We start from the raw sequence: 22,533 nt of genomic DNA on the forward strand, positions 1-22,533 counted from the left end.
CCACATTCACCGCTTCTTCAATGAGAGGTGTCAAGAGAAATACATTTTCTTGTTCAAGGCATCACTCCATAGCTGCCATATGGTCCATGTACTCCAGTTCTACATTTCCAGGATTGGAACATCTTGTTCACATCAGAACAGAGACAATGGATAGATACCAGCTACTCCTCTGAATCCTTAACTGTGGTGTTTCAATGTGAATACTTATAAAGCAAGCTCAAAGGGATTTAACACAAGTACCCAGATCCTGTCTGCTCAATTCTGCCTTTGGTTTTCTTAATCCCATATTTATTTATTTTTTGCTGGAAATTGGACGATGCACTGGGAGCTGCAAGATCAGAAGATTCACTGTGCCTTGGCCCCCTCCATTTTTGTAATGATTTGACACAGTTTCCATTATTGCCAGAAGGTGCTGGGTGGAGGTGAAAACTGTAAGGAGGAAAAAACTGATCAAAGGATTAGACATCCGTGGAATTACACCCAGCTAACTCAAGAAATAACCTTGACAAACTCTGTTTACATGTAGTTTGCCCTTTTACTCAATTTATCATTCCTGGTCAATTTTCCAATCTTTTTCTTCAACATTGGTATCCCAAAGCCCTTCAGTGAGACGCACCTATGAAGGGCACTGCCAGTTGTATACTCTGAGAATAGTGATGCAGCAGACATGGCAAAAGTCTCCTTTACCGCTTACCTTCTTGTCAATTATTTGTAATACTGAAATAATCAGCACACAGTAATTCAGAGAGTTATTACACGTTTTTGGTCAAAGTATGCTACATGTGAACAATACGATGCTCTTACAATAGCTGCCCCTGCTTACAGTTGCAATATTCAGATTTTTAGAAGGATATCAAAGAATAAACAATTCATTTCTGGATGTGTGAAGATAATGGTATTTGAGGCACCGAAATGTGGGCTGGTGAGATTTAACACATATCCATTACATACCAAGCGGGCATCCTGACAGTACCTTGAAGGGAATTTCTGTGGTCATGGTGAAGCCATGGGTGATGAAAGGTTCTTCATCCTGTGGTCTTCCCTTCCAGCAGTCCAGCTCAATGCAGCGGCAGCCAGTAAGCAGGACCTGTCGGTACATCTCAACGGACGAGTTCCCTGTCAGCTGTCCAGCTGCATGATAAGGAACACAAGCCAGACTACGGCATAGGTATAAGGAGCAGGATATGCTACTCATTTTAAGGAGTATAGGTCACTACCATACAACAGGAATATAGGTCACTGCCACACAGCAAGAGTCCCTCCTACTGATGGACCTTCACAACGCAACTATGCAGGTAAGTACACCTTGTCTTTTAAAGTGTGCACATTTGAGAATCTATGTATATGCATAGATATAGACACAAACACCTTACCCTAGACCACTACCCACTTCTAAAACCTAAAAATCCCTCCCCATACCATTACCCATCCGTGAATCCTACAACCTTCTTACCACTCAAAAAACTACCCATCCCTGAACTCTAAAAGTCTCTTATCACCCAACAAATACTTATCTGAGTTGTTAAGTCCATATGCGTTGTAGTGACTCCCATAGGAATTATTTCATAAATATACCAGCATTACAATGGTCCTTTTTCTAATGTATAGCGGATAATGGCATGTGTGACAGAGCCCTCGTAATAGGGCTCAACCATGAGAAGGTTATGCGATGAGGGAATACTTTTGGGCTATGCATTTCTGTAGTTAAGCATGAGGATTTCTGCATCACCGAAGTATGTTTCTGCAGCCTTGAAGGAAACGTTACTTACCTATACCGTTGTTTTTCAGATTCCCATCTATTATGATTAGGACTTCCGGTTGTATGGTATTTATTTTTTTGACATTTCCATGTTTATCTATCCATATTTATTTTTTACTAATGTTATCTGTATTTATACATATTTATTGTGGGTTTTGTTAAATAAATGAAGTTGAAACGAGTATATTTTCACATTTATGTAACCGATAAATGTGCATTCATGCTTGAATGCCTGATAGGTTCCAATGATAAATCAATGCACTTCTATGATAACATGAACATTTTAATATCAAGGTTGTGCATATCTACTGCTGTTTAAGCCTCTTCACTACAATGCCATTCTTACCTGTCAATCCGCACAGCTATTGGCCTGGCAGTTATGACTGACTTTAGAAGTTCTCAAAAAAGATTCCAAATTCCGTTTTTATCCATATTTAAAAATAAAAACAGACAGGAAAATAAACGTTTTCTGTCTGTATTTATCTGTAAAAATCAGTAAAAACAGAGCCTGAATTATAATTGTACATGTTTTGCGCATGTTAAGGTTGGATCCAGAATTGTCTTTGAATAGATCTGGTAACAAAAAACATAGTAAAGTGAGATTGCCTCAAGAGCGTGTCTATAATCACTCCCCTAATTCTGCGACATTCAACTCAATATCACAATACCACTTGACCTCTTTAAATTATATCTGAAAAGATCAAGTGTTGAGATCTCTTGATGAAAATCAAAAAGTTGAAATTTCTGTTCCTTTAGGGAGGAACCAGGAGTGAGACCGAGGCACCCTGATGTCCTAACGACTTCTCAGGCTGAGAGTAGTGGAACTCGGACAAAGACCGTTTGGCTTTCTTGTGCTTCAACTTTTACTTACAGAAAGGGCTAGACCGTGACAAGGACGTGTGGGCAGAACAGCCCGAGAGAGGGGACTTGTCCGCACCCTCAACTTAAGACTTCTAAGACTTTTTTTGGTGATATATAGCTCCACGTTCCTGGATTGCCTTCGGAGTATTAAGAGCAACTCCTGGCAGAACTTGGAATTGCACCCAGAACCCAAACATCACAGGCACACCTCATGGGCATGTGTCACAGATATTTCTTTGCGTTAGTTCACACAATGCTTAAACAAAATAGTTACTTACCAGTAGGAGTAGTTTTGCAGCTTGAAGAATTTTCTGGATTCACATGCTGTGCATTATTCCGCCATCTAGTATTCGACTCCGCAATGGCCGTTTTTTTTTTTTTAAATTGTTTTGGACGTCGATGACCACCATTTGGTGCGAGGTACGTCCTCTGTGTGACGCAAGACGGCGCCCTTTAGGTCATTGTGCGTAGTAGCCATCCTCAGATTATTTTTTCTGTTTGTGTTCTTAGTTTGTAGTCCTTTAGATGGTCTTTTAGATGAGTTTTGTAACAAATTTTTCCACCTTTTGTGTTCCTCGCAGGGGAGGTCGGTGGGTCGCATGTGAATCCAGAAAATTCTTCAAGCTGCAAAACTACTCCTACTAGTAAGTAACCCTTTTGTTTTGCAGCGTGAATCCTTTTCTGGATTCACATGCTGTGCATCAGATTACATAGCAGTTTCTACCGTCCTGGGGAGGCTGTGGTTAGAGGAAGACTTAGCGAACAGCTGTTAAAGTACCTTTTGTCTTTTATGTGCTTCCTTATTCATTTGTACGTCCACACAATAATGCTTGGTAAATGTGTGTGGTGATGCCCATGTGGCTGCTGCAAATATAGTGTCCATGGGCACATTGGCCATAAATGCTAGGATTGCTCCCTTTTTCCTAGTGGAGTGAGCTGTTCGTACCGTTAATTCTTTGTTAGCGGTGGCCTAGCATAGCTGGATGGTTTGGACTATCCATCGAGAGATTGTTGCTTTTGAAACAGGAGTCTCTGTGTTGTTATGTGCGTAGGCAACAACAATTGTTTGGATTTGTGTGTTTCTTCCGTCCTTTGTAGGTAATACAGTAGTGCTCTACTTACATCCAGGGTATGGAGGCTTCTTTCTCCCTTTGTTTTTGAATAATACCGCAAGGGTAATATTTTGATCCAAGTTATATTTGGATACCACTTTTGGCAGGAATTGTGAGTTTGTTTTTAAAACAACCTTGTCCTTGTGAATTTGCATGTATGGCTCCTGCATGGTTAATGCTTGTAACTCACTTACTCTCCGTAGGGATGTAATAGCAATGAGAAAGTCAGTTTTTAATGTAATGTGTTTGGGTTCTGCTTTATGCATGGGCTCAAAAGGTTTTGTCATAAGTTGTGTGAGCACTGTGTTTAGACTCCACATGGGCACCGGAGCTGTCCTAAGGGGAGCAATTCTTTTGAATCGTTTTAGGACAGGTCTTGTGAAGAAGCTCTCGCATGTTTTCCCCCTGTTGCATGCTACAATGGCTGTGAGGTGTACCTTTATGCTTGAGTAGTTGATGTGACTGCCTAGGAGATGAGTCCGGTATATGATTACAGTTTGTGTGTTGATTAAGTTTATTAGATTGTTAGCTGTGCACCATGTAGTGTATCACCTCCATTTTGTGGCACAGCATTTTCTTGTCATTTGTTTTCTCGCCTCTTTAAGAATTTCCATAGTTTGTTGAGGTAGTTTGAGGTGATCAAACTCCATGTATTCAGGAGCCAAGCAGCTAGATGTAGTGTTGTTGGTTCCGGATGAAAGATCTGACCCTGTTGCATTCTCAATAGGTCCTTGTCGGTTTTGATTTTGATCATTTGTCCCCTGGGCAGTTCTAGCAGATTCGAGTACCATGTCTGTCTTGGCCATTGCGGGGCAGTGAGGATTAGGTTTGTTCCTGGTTGTCTTGCCTTTCTAGTACTTTTGTATTAGGGGTATTGGTGGAAAGGCATATGCAAATGTCCCTGACCAGCTTAGTGACAGGGCATTCCCTTTTGACTGGTGGTGAGGCAACCTCAAGGCAAAGAACTGGCATTTCTTGTTCTGTATTGTTGCAAAATGGTCTATCACTAGTGTTCCCCAGAGATTGAAGATGTACTGCACTGTCTTTTGTTTCAACTCCCATTGGTAGGGGCAATTGTTCGGTCTGCTCACTTGATCTGCTGTAGTATTGTATATTCCTGGTAGACAAACCGTTTGCAGATTGATTGCTTGAGATACTCCCCATTGCCAGATTTCCTGTGCTAGTTTTCTTCATGGAAATGATTTTGTACCTTCATGTTTGTTGAGGTAGAACATTGTTGTGGTATTGTCTGTCTAAATCAAGACTGTCTTTCCTTGAATGCGTTTCTGGAATGCTTTCAGTGCCAGGAAAACAGTCTTTATTTCCAAGGAGTTGATGTGTTTTATGGAATCCTGTTTGTTCCAGATCTTTGATCTCTGCATTTAACTGTATGAATTCCGATTTTTAGAATTTTCTTATTCTTGGTGGGTTTGCAGGTGGAGTTTGTCAGTTCTATGCAATACCTGTGCTTTACTAGATTTAAAATCCAATTGTCTGTTGTGATGTTTTGCCACTGTTGTAAAAATTGAAATACTTTTCCCCCCCGCCGGTGTTCTGTGAGGGTCCTTCTCCGTGTGGGAGTCAATTTGAGTCGTTTCTTCTTCCTCTAGAGGGTTGGCCTCTGCCCCTTCCTTTTCCTCCAAAAGGGCTGCTGTGGGGACTGCTGCCAACTTTGGTATCCAGTTTGTTGGCTTGTTTGTTGTGCGATACCCTGGCCTTATTGCTGATGTGACATTTGCTGTCCTTGTCCAAATGTACCTCTTCCTGTGGGCTTCCTGTTGTTGAAGCCGCCTCTTTTAAAGGTACACCTTTGCTGCTGGGCTCCCATTGATCCTACGGTTTCATTATCCTTTTTGATGTGTTGGAGGGATTCGTCCACCTCTTTTCCAAACAATGCCCCCCCCCCCCCTGTGAAAGGTCTGTTGATGATGGAGGTTTGAAACTCTTGTTTGAAACCTGAAATTCTCAGCCTGGCATGTCATGTCTCCTTAGGGAGGTGCCTGTGCACATTTGTCTGCTGGCAGTGTCTGCTGCATCTAGTGCAGATTTGAGGCATGTATTTGCAATGTTTCTGCCCTCTTGGACAATAGCTTTTTGTCCTCTTCTGGGAGCTTCTTGATGAGCTCCTCTATATTGTCCCATTGTTGGTGACCGTATCTGTTTAACAGGGCGTTAGAGTATGCGATGTGCCACTGCGTTGCTTCCTCCTTCTCCATCTTTCTTCCCACTATACCCATTCTCTTGCTTTCTTTTTCTGGTGGAGGTCCAGTGTTAGAGAGTGAATTAGCTCTTCTTCTGGCTGTGGTGACGATGATGAAGTCAGGCACCGTATTGCCCTGGATATATTTAGGGTCTTTCGATGAGGGCTTATACTTTTTCTCAACTCTTGCTTGAGGCTAGTTCCTTGAGGCCTCCTTGCCCTGGTCTAGGATGCTAGGTAGAATTGGCAAGTATTGTGTTCCCTTACTTGCTGGAGTTAGTGTTTCCAGAAGGAAGCATGTGTATCCCTTTTCCTCTTCGAGGGGGACTCCGAAAAAGGCTGCTGCTCTTTTAATTAGGCCGTTGTAGAAGGCGAGATCATCTGGTGGTGATGTTTTCGATGGATAGCTGCACATCTCCTCTTTGGGACTTTCGGTGTCTAGGTCGTTCCAAGTGTCCTCGAATTTTTAGAGGCTTCCTCCTCTTCAGGAGCATCTATATAGTCCTCGAGATCTTCCTCGCGAGGCTGTGGAGTTGGAGGGATTCGAAAATATCATCTTCTTCCCCTTCAGCGTTGTTCGGTTCTGGGGGCTAGTGCCTTGGAATCCAGAAGTCTTTAAGTGATGTGTCCAACTCCTTTTTCTGGAGGAGCGTCCCCATTTCGGCCTCCAGTCATCTCCTCTTCTCTTCGACCTCAAGGGCTGTCTCGGCATTGGAGGCCAGAGACTTTCTCTTATTGAGTACGCTTGCGTCTGGTTTCGACGGTAGTGTGCATCCCTTTGGGGGTTCGTGCTCGACCCTCGGTTTCGGCATCTTCTGCAATTTTCCCTCCTCGGTTTCCCTTGGCTGGGTACCATGGGGTACTTTTGATCGCGGCTGACCTTCGATCGCCTTTCTCTTCGGGGTCGGGGCTGCCTTAGGTTGCGCCTTGTTATCGTGGCCCTTCGGTTCCGACGGATGTGCGCCTTGTTATTGTGGCCCTCCGGTTCCAACGGGTGTGTATGGTATTTTACCTTATTCGTCTTCTTCCCTGAGTTCCTCGCCTTCTTATGGGCTAAATGTTCCAGAATTTCGATGTCTGATCCCTCATGCGTTGATTCTGCAGGCACTCCCTGATCTTCGTTATCGCTGGAGAACATCAGGTCTTTAAGGGAAGTTTTCTTCAGAGTCCGAGACATCATGGCATAGTGGGCCTCTCTCTGCTTTCGGAGAGTCTTAAGTGTCTTCGGTTGGAATGCCACACAGGGCTTATGGTCGTTTGGCAGGCAGAGGTTGCACACGGTGTGTTGATTGTGTTGCGCGAACTTGTGGTGGCACTCGGGGCAAAACTTGAAGGGGGTATTTTCCATGGCCCCTACCTCGCCATTTGTCGACCTTGAAGGTTGTCTGTCGTGTCAATCCCAGTTACTGTTCTTCTCTCCGGTCGCAGTGTTGATGTTCGGTGAAGTTCACTGGAACTTTTTGGCTTTTTCTTCCTTTTTTCGAGGGTATCCTGAAAAACATCGGAGATTCCAGTCTTGCTTCCAGACCCAATGGCGGAAAAAAGAATCTGAAGATGGCTACCACGCACACCGACCTCCAGGGCGCCGTCTGACGTCACACAGGGGACGTACCTGGCACTAAATGGTCGTTGACGCCAAAAACAACAAAAAAACAACAACAAAAAACAAACAAGGACTATTCCGGACCCAACCACTAGATGGCGGAATAATGCACAGCATGTGAATCCAGAGAAGGATTCACGCTGCAAAACACAAATTTTAGGAGGGAACATACTGGAAAAAAGCAGAATCTTAAGGAAAAACTTGCTAACTGTTAGAAATGGGGGTCTCTAGTTGGCAGAGGTAAGTACCTTTGTCCAATTAGGGACCCTTGCTTCTAGTCAGGGTAAGGGGGATACACACTTTAGATAACCTCTGCTCATGCCCTTGGTAGCTTGGCACAAGAAGACAGACTTACCTCAAAGGTAATGTGTAAAGTATGTGAACTCAAAACTCAAAGTAATACAGTGATAACACCACAAATGGACACCACACCTGTTTAGAAAAATAAAGTATCTTTATCTAAACTAAACAAGACCAAAACAACAAAAATCCAACATACATGTAATAAGAATATGACTTTAAAAAGGTTTAAAGCAACTATGGATGCATGACTTCTCACAAAGTACCTCAGGATGCGTCAAAATTCACAATGCCAAACAGCCGCAGACATGGGAAGCGTCGAGAAAAAAGGCGATGCATCAGTTCCTGAGACCATGGGGAGGCGATGCGACAGTTCTGCTGCACGCAGGAGAAATTATGTGTTAAATCCGGTCTGTAGGGGAAAGTGATGTGTCGACTCCAAGACGCTTCTGGTCCATGGGTGATGTGTTTGGAAAACTTGTCGCACAGGTACGATGTATGAAAATCCGGGTTGCAGTGACGATCGGTGCGGCGGAGTCGAGCTGCACTGCGTCAGTTTCTTCAGCTGCGAACCCTCAATTTGTCGGTTCTTGCAGCGGCAACAGGCGCTGCATCGGTTCGGCAGAGACACAGCGGTGCTGTAAGACAAAAGCAGCTACAAGAAGAGCGATGCATCGATTTCTTTAGTTCTTTAGGTTTCTTTCAGCTCCCAGCAGCAAGCACAACCTTCAGAGGCCCAGAACTGGAACAGGCACCTCCTGGCAGGTCAGAACTCTCAGCAGCAGAGTTCATGGGAGCTGGAGGTGATGTCTTTGTGTCCATGAGACTTCAGAACAGGAGGCCAGCACGCACAGGCCCATGGAGTTCTTCTTTAAGCAGGTTCAAAGCAAAAGGTCCAGTCTTTATCCTCTCCTTAGCAGAAACAGCAACTGCAGGCCAACCAGACACAGCACACAGCAAAGGGGCAGTACTCCTCCTCACAGCTCTTCAGCTCTTCTCATTGGCAAAGGTTTCTCTGGAGTATAGAAAGGATCTAAAGTTCTGGGGTTTTAGGTCTATAGGTCTAATACTTGTACCCCAAAATGTTTTTTGTTTTCTTTGTGCAAGGATCTCTTAGCCCAGTCCAAATCAGTTATGTCCTCACTGGGGAAGTATGACCACAGGGGGTGGAAACAGCATTGTGCAAGGGAGACAGGCCCTATTCAGGTGCAAGGAAATCTCCTACTGCTACTCTAAATGCAGCCAAGCCCCATTCAGCTTAGCTCTGAGTTTTGCAGAAAGGGCCAGGCACACCTCAACCCCCCAGTGGCTGTCTACAGTGAATGCACACCCCCAGCCCGTCACTCCAAAACCAGACAGTCAATACACATACAGGCAGAGGCACACAGAATGGTTAAACAAGAAAAGGCCTACTTTCTAAAAGTGCCACTTTTAAACACACAATTTAAAAACCATCTTTACTAAAAGATATGTTACTAAATTTGAGTTCAGAGAGCCTAAACTGTATTTCTCCATCGTGTCTCAATGGAAAGTTATACTTGTAAGATGTTACTAAGTATTTCCCATTCTATCCTATGAGACGGATAGCCTCTCGATAGTGAAAAACAAAATTGGCAGTATTTCACCATCATGACATGCCACACCAACCAGTACATATCCTACCTTTCACATACACTGCACCCTGCCCAGAGGGGTACCTTGGGCCTACTATAGGGGTGCTTTACATGTAAGAAAAGGGAAAGCTAGGGCCTGGCAAGTCGGTGAACTTTACAAACTGCGCACAGACACTGCAGTGGCAGGTCTGAGACACCTTTTCAGGGCTACTCATGTGGGTGGCACAATCAGTGCTGTAGGCCTACTAGTAGCATTTGATTTACAGGCCCTGGTACACTCAGTGCACTTTACTAGGGACTTACTAGTAAATCAAATATGCCAATCAGGGAGAACCAATTTTAATCATAATTTACACAGGAAGCACTTGTACTTTGACACTGATCAGCAGTGGCAAAGTGCCCAAAGCATCTAAGCCAGCAAAAAGGAAATCCAGCACAGTATCAAAAATACAGAAGGTAGAGGCAAACGTCGGGGGAAACCACGCCAAAGAGGCCAAGTCTAACACCAACTAACAAAGCCAAAGTTGTTAACGAGTGCTGAATCTGCTTAGGAAGGTACACAAAGAAAGGAACTTTTGTGGGCCTTCAGGTGTGACGCCTATATAAGGCTGCATTGTTGTGTCTGGGGTGAACCTAGTCAATGCAGAGCCAAACGCCAACACCAACACCAACCGGCGCAGGAGCAATGCGGGTCAAATCTTGCAATGCACAGTCTGGTGCCTGTGGAAATTTTAAAAGGTGAGGAATTTGCGGTTAGAAGTATCCATTATAAATCTAAATATATCTTCACTAAAAAAGCAAAGGGTAAAGGGACGTTCTGGATAGGTAAAAATGTCAAATAAACATACCGTTTTAAACAAAAAACACAGAAATTCACCAGTTATAGTTATCTCAAGTAACTATAAATTGTGCACTAAAGTAACTATGAATAGCGCCCCGCCACGCACAGTGTTGTCATCAATGTCATTTCAGATATTGCAGTCATGTTATGAACGGTAATAGAACATGCTATGAGTGATGTAATAAAGTAGGTAATAAATAAGAGTGTATGGTGAGGGTGGCAGTTTCTACTTGTTTTAGGGCAAGAGGATAGATGTGGGAGTGCATGCCCCCTTCCCCCTCCACCTAAAATTAAAAGCAGCGTCAAGTGATGGGGTCCCCAGGGTCTTCTCAAGTCTCTGGGGGGTGGCCACAAGCCCCCTCCACTAAATATGTATCCGACGCCAGGGTTGGGGGCCCAGGGCCTCCAGAAGTTTTGGTGAAGGGCCGCACACAAAATTTCTCCCCATTAAATAAATAGCACTGACAACCTGGGCCCTGTCCCACCCTAGGATGCTTATTTTAAAAAGCGCAGTTTTATGTTTTTTGTTGTTGCTTTTTTAACAGGACTGCGGACTGGCACTCCCGTAAAAAAAAAAAAAAAATAGGTTTAAGTCCTGAGGGGTGTGGGGGCTCACCTCCAGGACCCCCCACCAGCCACCAGAACTAGGCGGCAGAGTATTCCTACCTAGCTGCCCTATATGTTTTTTTCCTTTTTGTCATGATAGGGTACTGAATCCCCGAGTCTTAACATGGCTGCCACCAAATCTTTGTTGATGTGGTGGCAGCCTATCAGATTTGATCTTTAGATCGGTCAGGTCCGCAGATCTTCAATGGTGTGAACTATACAATTGTTTAGCACCTTAATTTTCCTAAACTTACTGAATTAATTTACACCATATCACAAAAAGCACACTTTCTTGACCAAGATCTAGCTTTCTGCTAAATTTGATATGATTCTGTTTGTTCTGGTATTAATATCCAATTTTCCTACAGACGATTGCATGGGTAAAATGAGTTTTGAAAACCCTGCCCCCTTTTACCAGCCCTCGCTTGATGAATCATCCTGATACTTTCCACGAAAAAGCTGAGGTGGATGAACTTTTTTATAGAAAGTTTCATGAGGATTCGTCAAATTATGTCAATGTTATTAGCAAACAAAAAATGCTTTTCTTATGAAAACGTGGTCCTAAATCAAATACGGGTCCCCCTTCCTGAGCCATATTTCGGCCATGGGAACCCCATTCACTGGGGCCGGATCAAAGCTGTTTCACAGGGATACCATCCCTATATATATCTATATATTGTTTAGTGAAAAAACAAAGGTTAAAGTGAAATTATACGCAGGACTTCTAATAATCCATAAATCCGGTCTTAAATTAAAAAAAATTGATATATACGTAACTGACCGAGCATAACCTGCACCGCCAGAGATTACAAGTCAGTGATATATTATGTGAGGTTAAAAGCATGCATCAAAGCGGTGCATGTTATACTTCGGTTAGTTAAGTATAACTGCTATATTTCACAGCTTTTTTGGTTTTAAACTGCATTTTGTTTAATTACTGGAAGACGCAAGTATAACTCCCCTTTAACCTCTGTTTTTTTTCAGTGACTATTTAAGTTTTTTTAACGGAAGTTTAAATATTACTAACATACTAAAATAAAACTCCACTTTAACCTTTGTTTTTATTCAGTGAATTTCAGTTTTTTCATGTAAAGTATTATCTTATTGCGATACATCTGTGGCCAACCTATGCTGCCCAATTCCTTTGACTGCGTTGAAGGGGGTTGCCCGCAGGGCCTGGATAGGCCCTGCACCCGGGGTAGCCAAGCCGTGACCTGCAATCAGACCTTGTGCCCAACCTCCTCAAAGCACTGCCAAACACCCACGAGCCCCACATTCTTCCCCTTTTAAATTTTTTTTGTGGTCTCATGGGAGCAGAAGAGGGGTTGCACTTGCAACTCCGGGAGGTCCGCAGGAGCACACAGCGGCTACACTGGCTCCCGTGGAATGACTGCCCCCCCTCCCAAAAATACAACTCTCTTAATTTTTTCCCACGTGTCCAAAAGGCTAGGGGTCAGAGTATTCCCACTCTAAGCCCTTCAATGTTTTTTTTACAGGATTAAGGGATCAAATCACTAAGTCCAAAGTCCAGCTCTAGCTGAGTTAGGATGACTATTTTTATTTTCTGTAATGTAATTGTGTCCGAGAATGACATGAAAAGATATTTTGGGGTGGTTCAGCTTCCAAAACATTTGCATGCGCTACCTGTTTGAACAAGTTCAATACAACAACTAGGATTTGGAGATAAGGCGTTCCCCCACTTCCAGTACGGTCGTAATGCAAAAGTTGTTTTTCCTATACTTTCAATCCATCTCGTCTATCCCTTGGGGCACATTAGATTTTGGTTTCTGTTTTTTTTTTTTAATGATTCGATTCTCACAGAGTCCTTAAAATTTCTCAAATTCTGTTCAGTCACTCACAGGAATTTTGAATCCTGATTAATATGTATTATTTTGATTATTTGTTTTGCAGCAAATCTCCGACAGAGAAGGTAGCTTGTCAATGCAAAAGTAGGGTAGTTTGTTGATTATTATTAACACATGCTAATTTGCAGGCAAACAAACAATGTAGTCTTGGGAAACAGTTGTTAACACACAAAGTAGTTTCTTAATACACAGTAGATCGCTCCACAACGTACAATAGTTACATTGTTGAGTTAGAGATAAGCTATAGAGTTTAATTCCACGAGAGAGAGCTCTTGACATGCACAAAAGGTAGTTCGCTGACATACCAGTGAGGTAAGTGTTGTGGGATGAGTTGATGAAGTAGTTGCTGAGAGGCTGTGTCATATCGTCACTCAGATCAAGCTTGTCTGGGGGCACAATGCTGTTCTCTTCGCCTCCGAGGAACCGACTGAAGCCTTCCATCGACATTTGATCTAAAGAAAGGAAAAATTAAATATGCGACTCTAAGACGAGCCTCTGCCTGTTGGGGAATTCCACCTTTTAAGACCTAACTGCTACTAGCACAACAAAAGATTGAGTAACCAGAAAGGCCTGACATTCTACATAGTGTAGACATGTCTAGGTGGGGCGAGAGATGTATTAAAGAGCCTACACCTGTATCACCTCCCACATGATCATCAATTATTTACAAAAAGATTGAGGGTAGGCTCTCTTGAAAAACCAGAGGGAAGATTATCCTTGATGGATGATATATTTTTTCTTTTTCTAAGACAATCCCTAGTCAATATGGAGACATAATCACCTTTTTCGACATATCCTATAACAAGGACGGTACCCCTCACTCGAACTTAGTGACTTTCTTCGTCATGTGGGCCTCTTTTACCAGCACCCAACTGGTGCAAGTTGACCTCAGCCTGAGCTCTTTTGAAAAATTTCATCATAAAATTTCTATATCATTGGGGTACAAACAAAATTGCATTAGAGAAAGGGTATGAGACTAGCTTTAATTAAACAGTGCCTGATCCATAGAACCCCCACCCCCCAAAAAAACAAAGCAAGGGAGTCGAGATAAAGGTAACTGTAAGTGTTCCTCCTTCACTCACCCATCTTGGCCGACATATTTCGGCTCTCTAGTGTACTAAACATATCCCTGGGTTTTCTTCAGGATCTATCCCTAACTCTCAGTGTCTCACTCCCTTCACCTAAATCTAGGTGTAAGGAAAATAAAAATGTAAATTAACTAAATCTATTGGATTCTTAGCAAAGCAATTCCTGGGCCTGAAAAGGAAAGGGTAAGCATAATTAGAATCAATATTGGCCTTGTAGTAGGTCATTATCACTAATCACCAACCCAACAACAACTGGGTTACTTTCACAAGTGGATACACTCCACTGCAAAATGTGAGCTCAGTGTTGACTTCTTTTCAACTAGCTACTGAATCTATGTAGTTCCTGGGGGCTAGAGGACTTAACATACGGACCCACCCTGCACAATACAATGTGGGTTCTGTGAACAAAGTCATGGTTAGGAAGATCGTACTTTGATCAATGTTTGGGTATAAGTGCGTGGCATGTCTCTCTCCACAATGTTGTCTGATTACACAGGTCATAACACTAATGGTTAATATAGGTCTTTCCTCCAATTATAGTATGATTTTTTTATAGGCAGAAAGGGTGGTCATAAATTGCATTTTGTCCAAAAGGGATTATTTAAGAGCCAGACTGCCAACATCAGTGAATTAACAGATATACATCTGCATCTAAATGGGGCGGCTATAGCCAATCAGCACGTTCGTTTACATTGAAGTTGGGATGATGTAACAAGGCAATGAAAAGTAACTTATTCCTAAAGCGAACAACAATTAGAGTCCGGTGGCAGTTTTCACACACAGCACAGTACATGTCTCCCTAAGGGATATAAAGAACCTATTATTCTCAGTCTGAGTTAGTCTGCCAACTTGGGTACCCAAGTACCCTTTAAAATTCAGGTGGCTACACATGCGTAACTGTCCTGCCAAGCAGGGCGAATCTTACCTATTAAAGATACAGTCCTTGTTGCAGACCTATGGTGGGTCTCTCCCTACTCTGCTTGTACTTGTAGAAGGAGCTGGTTACTTTTAAAAAGGAGACTGGGCGCAGGATCACAGGAGTTCCGGGTTTTCACGCAGTCAGTGACTAGCAACACTTCTGCTTAAAGTCATGACCGTATGAAGGCCCTGAAAGGCTTTGTGGTGTTCATCTTGAGACTAGTAATAGTTTTACTATACTGTTTTGGCTTATATGATGGCCATGTGAAGACAGGCTTGGTGCAAGTGGGAGTTTTCTTTAAAAAGAAAAAATATGGACCCTCTATGTTGTGCCTCTCTGGTGACCATGTAAAGACTGGCTAGATACTGTATCCAGCAAGTCTGGAGGGAACATGTTTAAATGTTATCTGTTTGAGTCACACATCTGGCAAGTGGTTCATCTAGGGTCTTGATGGCTGATGTAGAAGTATGTTTTTACTGAATCATTGGGCTACATAAGACCTCAATCCTGTATTTACGAGTGTGCAAAATTTAGTGTATAAGACCATCAGTTCTACAAAACATCCACCATGGAGGCCAGAATTATAAAGTGTCCTCAGATTCGACACTGAACCAAGATGTCTATAATCTTGTTTTGCATAGGTTTCTAGAATTGCATTCCATGTTATAGATGAAGATAGCTGCATAGTTGTTGACGTCGAAGCAGTGCCTCCCTGTCACAAATTCCTGGACAGTTATCTGTGTGACACTAACTGCCAATGGATGTCGTTGTTCATGCTCCCTTCATCTGTGCCCAAGCGACAGACCAATTTCTGCTCTCTAAATAACAGGATTTGTTTTGTGTCGCTGATATTGTCCCTTGTGTTTTTTTCCACCGCAGCCCAATTCTGTTTATAGACTGTAGGGGGATGCTCTTTAAAATGTGTAATTAATTTGGAGTTTTGAAGTCCTTTCCTAATGGAAAATCTGCGCTCCAAAATCCAGGTTCTGATCTTTCTAGTGGTCTTGCATACATATTAAAGACTGCAGACGCATAGTAGCAGGTATATCAAATTTTCATTGCTGTAATTACTGTGGGTCCTCTGTTTTCACTGTGCATTTAACCCAATAATCCACGTGGTAGTGGTTGTAGTGTGTCTACACATGCTGTAACGGGGCCACAAGGGTGGTGACCCTTGATACACAGGAGTATCCTAAGAGTTTGCTGTCCATTCTGGGTAGTGACCTGGGGATGCATATCTTCTACTCTGTCTTGGATACTTAATCGTGTCTTGGATGCAACAGTGGTCTTCCAAATCTTTACCTGGGGCAGTCAGGATTTTCCAGTGTTTGGGGATAGATGGTTTTAGTCTGTTAGAAAAAGTAGGGAAAGTTCTAACAAGTCAGACAAGTTGAATTTCTAAAATCATCAAGTAGTGTTTTCCCTATTTTTCACCATCTCATTTGCACACCTAATGATTTTGTCGGGATTTCCTTGTTTCTTTCACTTGACACTGAGATCACCTCATCATTATATTCACGTTGTTTATCCAGATCCTCAGAAATTGTCCCATAGAATAGGGTGGCTCTCAAATCTTAAGACTGGATTACGATCTGCTGTTTTCTTGTAAGCTGTGGTAACAATTGTCTAATCTAATGCTGTGATCAGGGAACGGAACTACCACTGTTGGATGTGATGGATAAGCTGCAGATGACCCAACACCAATGTGGCGTGGCGGATCTCATCTTGCTGGATCTATCTGCAGCCTTTGACGCATTCTGACAAAAAACGCTTATTTCTCGCATTGATAAAATATCCATAAAGGATGCAGCAATGGGATGGCTTTCACCCTTACAAAACAATCATTGGCAAGTTACATTATCCCCATACAAATCTTCCTACCACAGAACATAGTGTTTTGGACCACAGGGGTCCACCCTAAGTCCAACTCGGTTTAAGGTCTACGGTATCCCCTGCAGCCCAGCAAATCAGATAATTTGGCTGGATCTAATAAAATGAAGAGTGAGTCACCCTAATATAGTCTAGTTTTATTGACTGTATGAAGGGAGTAGGCACATGGATAGAACTGAACTGTATGAAGTTTAACTCAGAAAACACAGATTCTTGGTGCCAGGGGTGGGGATCTTACAGATATACTTGCAGAAATGTAAATGGATCCATACGTTCGATACTGTTAACCAAGGCCTAAATGAACATGAAGAAATCTCTGGACAAATATCCTTACTCCACTCAAACTGAATCGACCTTGAGGCCTGTGCAGACTCACCAGAAAATTAGTTATACCCCGACATAAATGTATACATTTATAACATCACTGATTCTGGATTGAATTAACATTGAATTGGTATGAGAATGGTTTCATTCGCTACAGAAAATCTGTCTATTACTGTAAGACAGTTTATGTATGTCTCCTGTGTCATAATATATAAAAATCTTGATATGCAGTATATTGCCGAGTTGTAACCTCGCAAATCTTAGCTAATTAGGAGTTCTTTGTAATGCCAAATTCCTTGTGTGAATATGAATCTACACTAACCGCAACAGACTGCATTTCTGTACCTCAACAATGTATACGCTGCATCACCTGTATCTCCTTGTACGAACCTGTTCTATCGCCCCTTTTTGTAGGAGGGAGATTACCTCCTGCTTTAGTAGTGTTAGATGTTCCTGTGACATTGGGCGTTGTCTGGGCAGAATGTTTGGGGGGGGTAAATATTAGTTCTAGGCAGTAGCCTGACCGAATTATTTGTGTTACCCATTTGTCTGGTTTTTCCAGACAGAAAAGAAATTTTGGAGTCTGCCCCCGACCGGAGTGGGATGGTCTGCGGGGACTGGAGGGGAGTCATTGGGCAGGTGCGGAGGCAGAGCGGGCGGTGTTTGTCTTGCCTCTGCCTTTATTATTGTTGCCTCTGTATCCACCTCTTTGGTAACCCCTGGTAAAGGTAGATTGGGTAGGGGCCTTGTATGCAGTGGAAGCAGTGTCAGAGGAGAAGCTCCTGGATGTGCTCCGAAGGGAAGAGCGGCGAAAGGAGCGCCTGGGAGGGTGTGATTGTAAGGCTCCCATAGACTTTGCCGTATCAGTGTCTTTTTTCATCTTTTCTAGGGCCTCATCCACTTTTGGGCCGAACAGATGTTCCTGGTCAAAGGGGTGGTTCAGGATGGAAGCTTGTACTTCTGGTTTAAAACCAGAGATCCTTAACCAGGCATGGCGACGGAGGAGGATGCTGGTATTAATGGCTCTGGAGGCGGTGTCAGCTGCATCTAGGGCACAACGGATGGAGGTATTGGTGATAGTTTTGCCCTCCTGAATTAACTCGTTTGCCCTATTCTTATATTCGTCAGCGAGGTGTTGCATTATGGCTTCTAGTTCGTCATAATGGGCCCGGTCGTATCTTGCTAGTAGCGCTTGTGTATTAGCGATACGCCACATGTTGGCAGCTTGTGATGCAGTGCGCTTGCCGGATGCGTCTAATAGTTTTGACTCTTTGTCAGGTGGTAGTGCTTCGCCTGACGATTGGGAGTTGGCTCTCTTACGTGCTGTAGACACTACCAGTGAATCTAGTGGTGCCGGCCCTCTGATGTAGGAGGGATGTGTAGGGGCGGCTTAATATTTTTTGTCAATTCGCGGGTTAATGGCCCTGGCTCTCACTGGGTCTTTAAAGATTTCTGGCGCGTGTTTAATAACTCCTTTGAGCATGGGCAGTATGGAGGTGGCCCTATGCGTAGTATCAAATGTATCGAGAAGGAAGTCCTCCTCCACGGGGTCGGTATGGAGATCCACTCCGTGATAGTGTGCAGCCCTCTGTAGTAAGTGGTTGAACCCTAAGGAGTCTTCTGGTGGGGATGGTCTCGAAGGGTAGAGATCATCTTGTGGGACGTTAGGAATGTCAGGGATGTTGTAGTCGTCCCATGGGTCTGGGAAGCCTGTGGGAGTGGGGTCCCCTGTAGGTAGGTCATGGGGCACGTCCCCTATGTCATCATAGACATTATCATCCGGAGAGGGTGTTGGGGAATGATGAGGTGGGGGTGGAGAAGGAGAAGGTGGAGGAGGTGGTGAAGGCATTCTGAAAGGGGAGGTAGCAGAGTCATTTCTCTTTGGAGGTGGAGCTGGGGCAGGTTTTTCCAGCTGTCTCTTTTTGATGCCGAGCATTAAATGCCTGGTTTTGGGGTCCTTGATCAATGTCTTTTGCAATGGATCAGGTGTAAAGAGTTCTTCGGAGGGTGGTTTGTTCTTCGGCGCCGAAGGCATCGGGCCGGTGGTTTGGTTTTTAGAGTCTGTGCTAGTCCGCTGTTTCGAACTATGCGGCCTGGAAAGGGCTGTCTGTTTATTCGGTGCCGAGATAGTTTTCAGCTTCGAGATATCGGTGTCGGTGGCCTTGTGTTTTTTGCTCGGTTCCGGGGATGGTGTCGGCACCGAGGAGGTGGAGATGGTTTTCGGCGCAGAGTGTTTCGGTATGGAGCTCGGTGCCGAGGAGGAGGCCATTTTCTTTTTCGGCGTCGGTGCGGAGGAGTGTTTCTCGGCACCGACGGTGGGCTGGCTCGAGCCAGAGCCACCGGAAGGCTTAATCGGCTTCTTTACCGGTCCCGAAGGTGCGGTGTGGGAAGCAATGTCATTGGTCTTACCTAGGCCCGGAGGCGAAGGCGTGACCGAAGCCTTTTTCGGTGCCGTTGAGGGTGTGTGTGTGTGGGGGGAGGGGGGGGGGGGGGTTAGTTCGGTACTCACAACCCTCTGTGCCGGAGTGATGTCCCCCACATCTGAATCGTCTGCTTCAGAGGCGCTGACGAGGCCCTCGTCGGTGTGGTGTTCTTCTGGAGCGTCGACGCCTTCCCCGAAGATGTCATCTGGAATCGCCGTTGACGAGTGTGCCATAGATCTCCGTGCCCTTCGGTCCCGAATGGTTTTCTTGGACCGGAAGGACTAGCACGCCGGACAGTCTCGAGCCTCATGTTCAGGGGAGAGGCAGAGGTTACATACGTGGAGATCGGTGTGGGGGAATTTGGACCCACATCGAGGGCAGTTCTTGAAGGGGGTCCTTTCCATTAGCCAGGACCGGAGCTTGGGTAGGCCCGAAGGCCGTCGCCGACTACTGGAATCGAACGTTCTTGATCGATGAGCCACGTCGAGTGTGGGGATCGCAATCGAAACAATACCACGAATTAGGGTGAGGATTGCGCGTCGATAGAAGAACTGGAAACTATTCGGAACCGGAGCATGAAGATCACATCCGAGCCCGATGGCGGAAAAAAACAATCTGAGGATGGAGCCGAAGCCCATGCGCAATACGATCCAAAGGAGGAGTCACCAACCTCGTGACTTCCAAAGACTTTCCAAGAGGAAAAACAACTGCAAACATCCAGGCCCAACACCAGATGGCGATCTATGCACAAGTGTGTAATCTGCAGCTCATATGCCTCTAACATACCATTCTTCACATGCTATTCTCAAACGCCTGCTCACTTAATCAAGAGCACCTTTATTCTCATTCTTTCCACTGTTTGTGGAGCAACTATACCATATGAAATGTTATAAACTGTAATGATTTTCTGATGCCCATTTTTTAAATAAAATGTTGTTGCAACCCTATTTGTTGAGGTGTAATTAAATATTGGGTACTAAGTAATAATTGATTGATAGGTTGTCGCTGGGACCACTGTGTTTTGTACTATTTCGTACCCAGGTCCCATGACCACACGGGTTTACCCCATTGCTTTGTGATGGTGTTTTAGAATATGGCACACTCTCCTTGTTAGTGCAAAGCGCACCTTTCAAAAGGTGCACCCTGAGCAAACAAGGAAGTGTGTGGCATACTATATTGAATGTGCTGCCCCCAGGACAGCAGCAAAGTTGTTGTACCTTGGGGGCAGCATATTCAAGTGAAAGACGGAGTGGCTTGGAAGCAGCAGATTTGTGTTTCACTGTGCAGGCGGCTACCCGCCCGCACTTCAAAGAGTAAGCTAGTTCGAATTTTCCTGCGATAATACAATTTTAACAGTTTGTACCCCATCATATAAAAATCTCAGGATTAATTTTTAAAAAGAGCTCAGGATGAGTCCACCTTGCATTTATAGCGGGTGCTGGTGAAAGAGCCCCCCATGATGAAGCAGGTCACCAAGTGAGAGTGAGTGGTGCCATCTTTTTTAAGGAATATCTTTTTTTTTTTTAAAAGCTGATTATGACTTCATTCTGACTAGGGATTGGCTTAGAAGAAGAAAGGATACTGATGCCATCAGGTATAATCTTACCTCCAATTTATCGAGAGAGCAACCCCCTGACTTTTTGTGAATAAATTCTACAAAGGGTAACATGGATCCTTGTGGATAAGAATATTGCTCTCATAGTCCATTGAAGGATTTTCTTTCCATACTCTGCACAGTTTTGTACCTTTACGTGCCTCTTGACTTAGTACTGAAGTGACCTTCCCACATCTTTACTAAGTTCCACGCCCGAGGCCCTCTTACATATCTTTACTACCCAGGAGACAGTAGTTCTGGCAGACCATCTGACACCACGCTTGAGCACATCCCAGGACATCAAAGTGTCATCCCTCCCATGTGTGTGTAACCCTGCTACATTTAGTCACTTACCATGCCTTCTTATATTCATACCAATGCCTCCTGCCAAAGCTGTAACATTCACTCAGTCATCCAATTTGTTGCTCACTAGCCTCACTCACTATGCCTTATTCAATCACTCAAAACTCACTCCTTGAACATTCACACCAAGGCTTTCTCACCGTGCTCCACATCACTCGCACTGCCTCATTCGTTCTACTTTATATGTTAGCACTACATGCCTTTTAACCTAGGTACTCAACTTTGCCTAAGGCTCACTGTTTTCCACAATTACTCACTCACCTCTACCCAGTCACCCTCACTTCCAACCCTCTAACTCCGAGACTTCCTTTCCTTTTAGCAAGGTCACCTTGCCCACTGACTCCACATTCCTATTCACTCACTCTGCTTCATCATACAATCACCCCAAATACTTGCTAAATCCCAACATCTCATACAACCTACCTGCTTATTCACCCTCTTTTCTTGCTCACTTTTTCCATCCTCCTGTTCTTTAACTTTGCCCTTTTTCCCTGCTTGCTTTCACTATCATCCCTTCCCTTTTACTGCTCACTAACCTCGCTCCAGGAACTGGCGGTTGGGCTCATACTTTTCTATGAGCAGCCGCACCTGGTCCTTCTTCAGTGGTGGATACAGGATCTCATTGAGTCGAGGATCTCGTTGCCTCTGGTTGAGGAAGTCCATCAGCTGGTCCAGAGTCAGGTATGGCTTTCCCTTGGCACCCCTGCAAAAAGGGGCAGCGTCTAGTTAATGCAACAACTGCTACAATACCAACTTACAATGCACTACCACCCTCCACCAATGTTAGGGGATACTCGACCGTAACTTGGCGTGCATTACTTTCAACCTCTCTAGCACTGCTGGAACTCCATGGTTTACACTTTACTAAACAGCTTAATGTCCGAGCTCAAACAAATGGCATTCATTTTGAGAGGGCTTTCCAACAATGCTCTACATTTTGTGAAATAGCATCCCTCGGTAAGGTTCACCCCCTCTGATCATTTCTCCCATACAATTGATATCACAGACCGTTTACTGCCTCCAGAAGTACCTTTGCTTTCTCAGTTCTTTGAAGCTTAACACTAGCACTTCATCAATTAGTTTTCAAATAAATTCAGAGGGTCTCTGTGCTGATTCTATCACTATTATGTTTCTTTCTGTGTAAAGCGTATGAAGGTTCTAAGCATAAACGC

General features: G+C 44.0%; 1 protein-coding gene across 1 annotated transcript in view; it reads right to left on the reverse strand.

The window, feature by feature from the left end:
- Nucleotides 1–22,533, reverse strand: part of PLCB3 (phospholipase C beta 3) — a 614,713-nt gene that overhangs the window by 196,146 nt on the left and 396,034 nt on the right. Inside the window, exons 9-11 of the mRNA XM_085625816.1 lie at nt 21,898–22,064; nt 13,066–13,212; nt 974–1,131 (exon numbers count right to left, since the gene is read on the reverse strand). Coding sequence (XP_085481942.1) covers nt 974–1,131; nt 13,066–13,212; nt 21,898–22,064 — 472 coding nt within the window. The remainder of the gene's footprint in view (nt 1–973; nt 1,132–13,065; nt 13,213–21,897; nt 22,065–22,533) is intronic.

Source organism: Triturus cristatus, chromosome 9 (genome assembly GCF_964204655.1).
Source record: "Triturus cristatus chromosome 9, aTriCri1.1, whole genome shotgun sequence".
Lineage (NCBI taxonomy): Eukaryota > Metazoa > Chordata > Amphibia > Caudata > Salamandridae > Triturus > Triturus cristatus.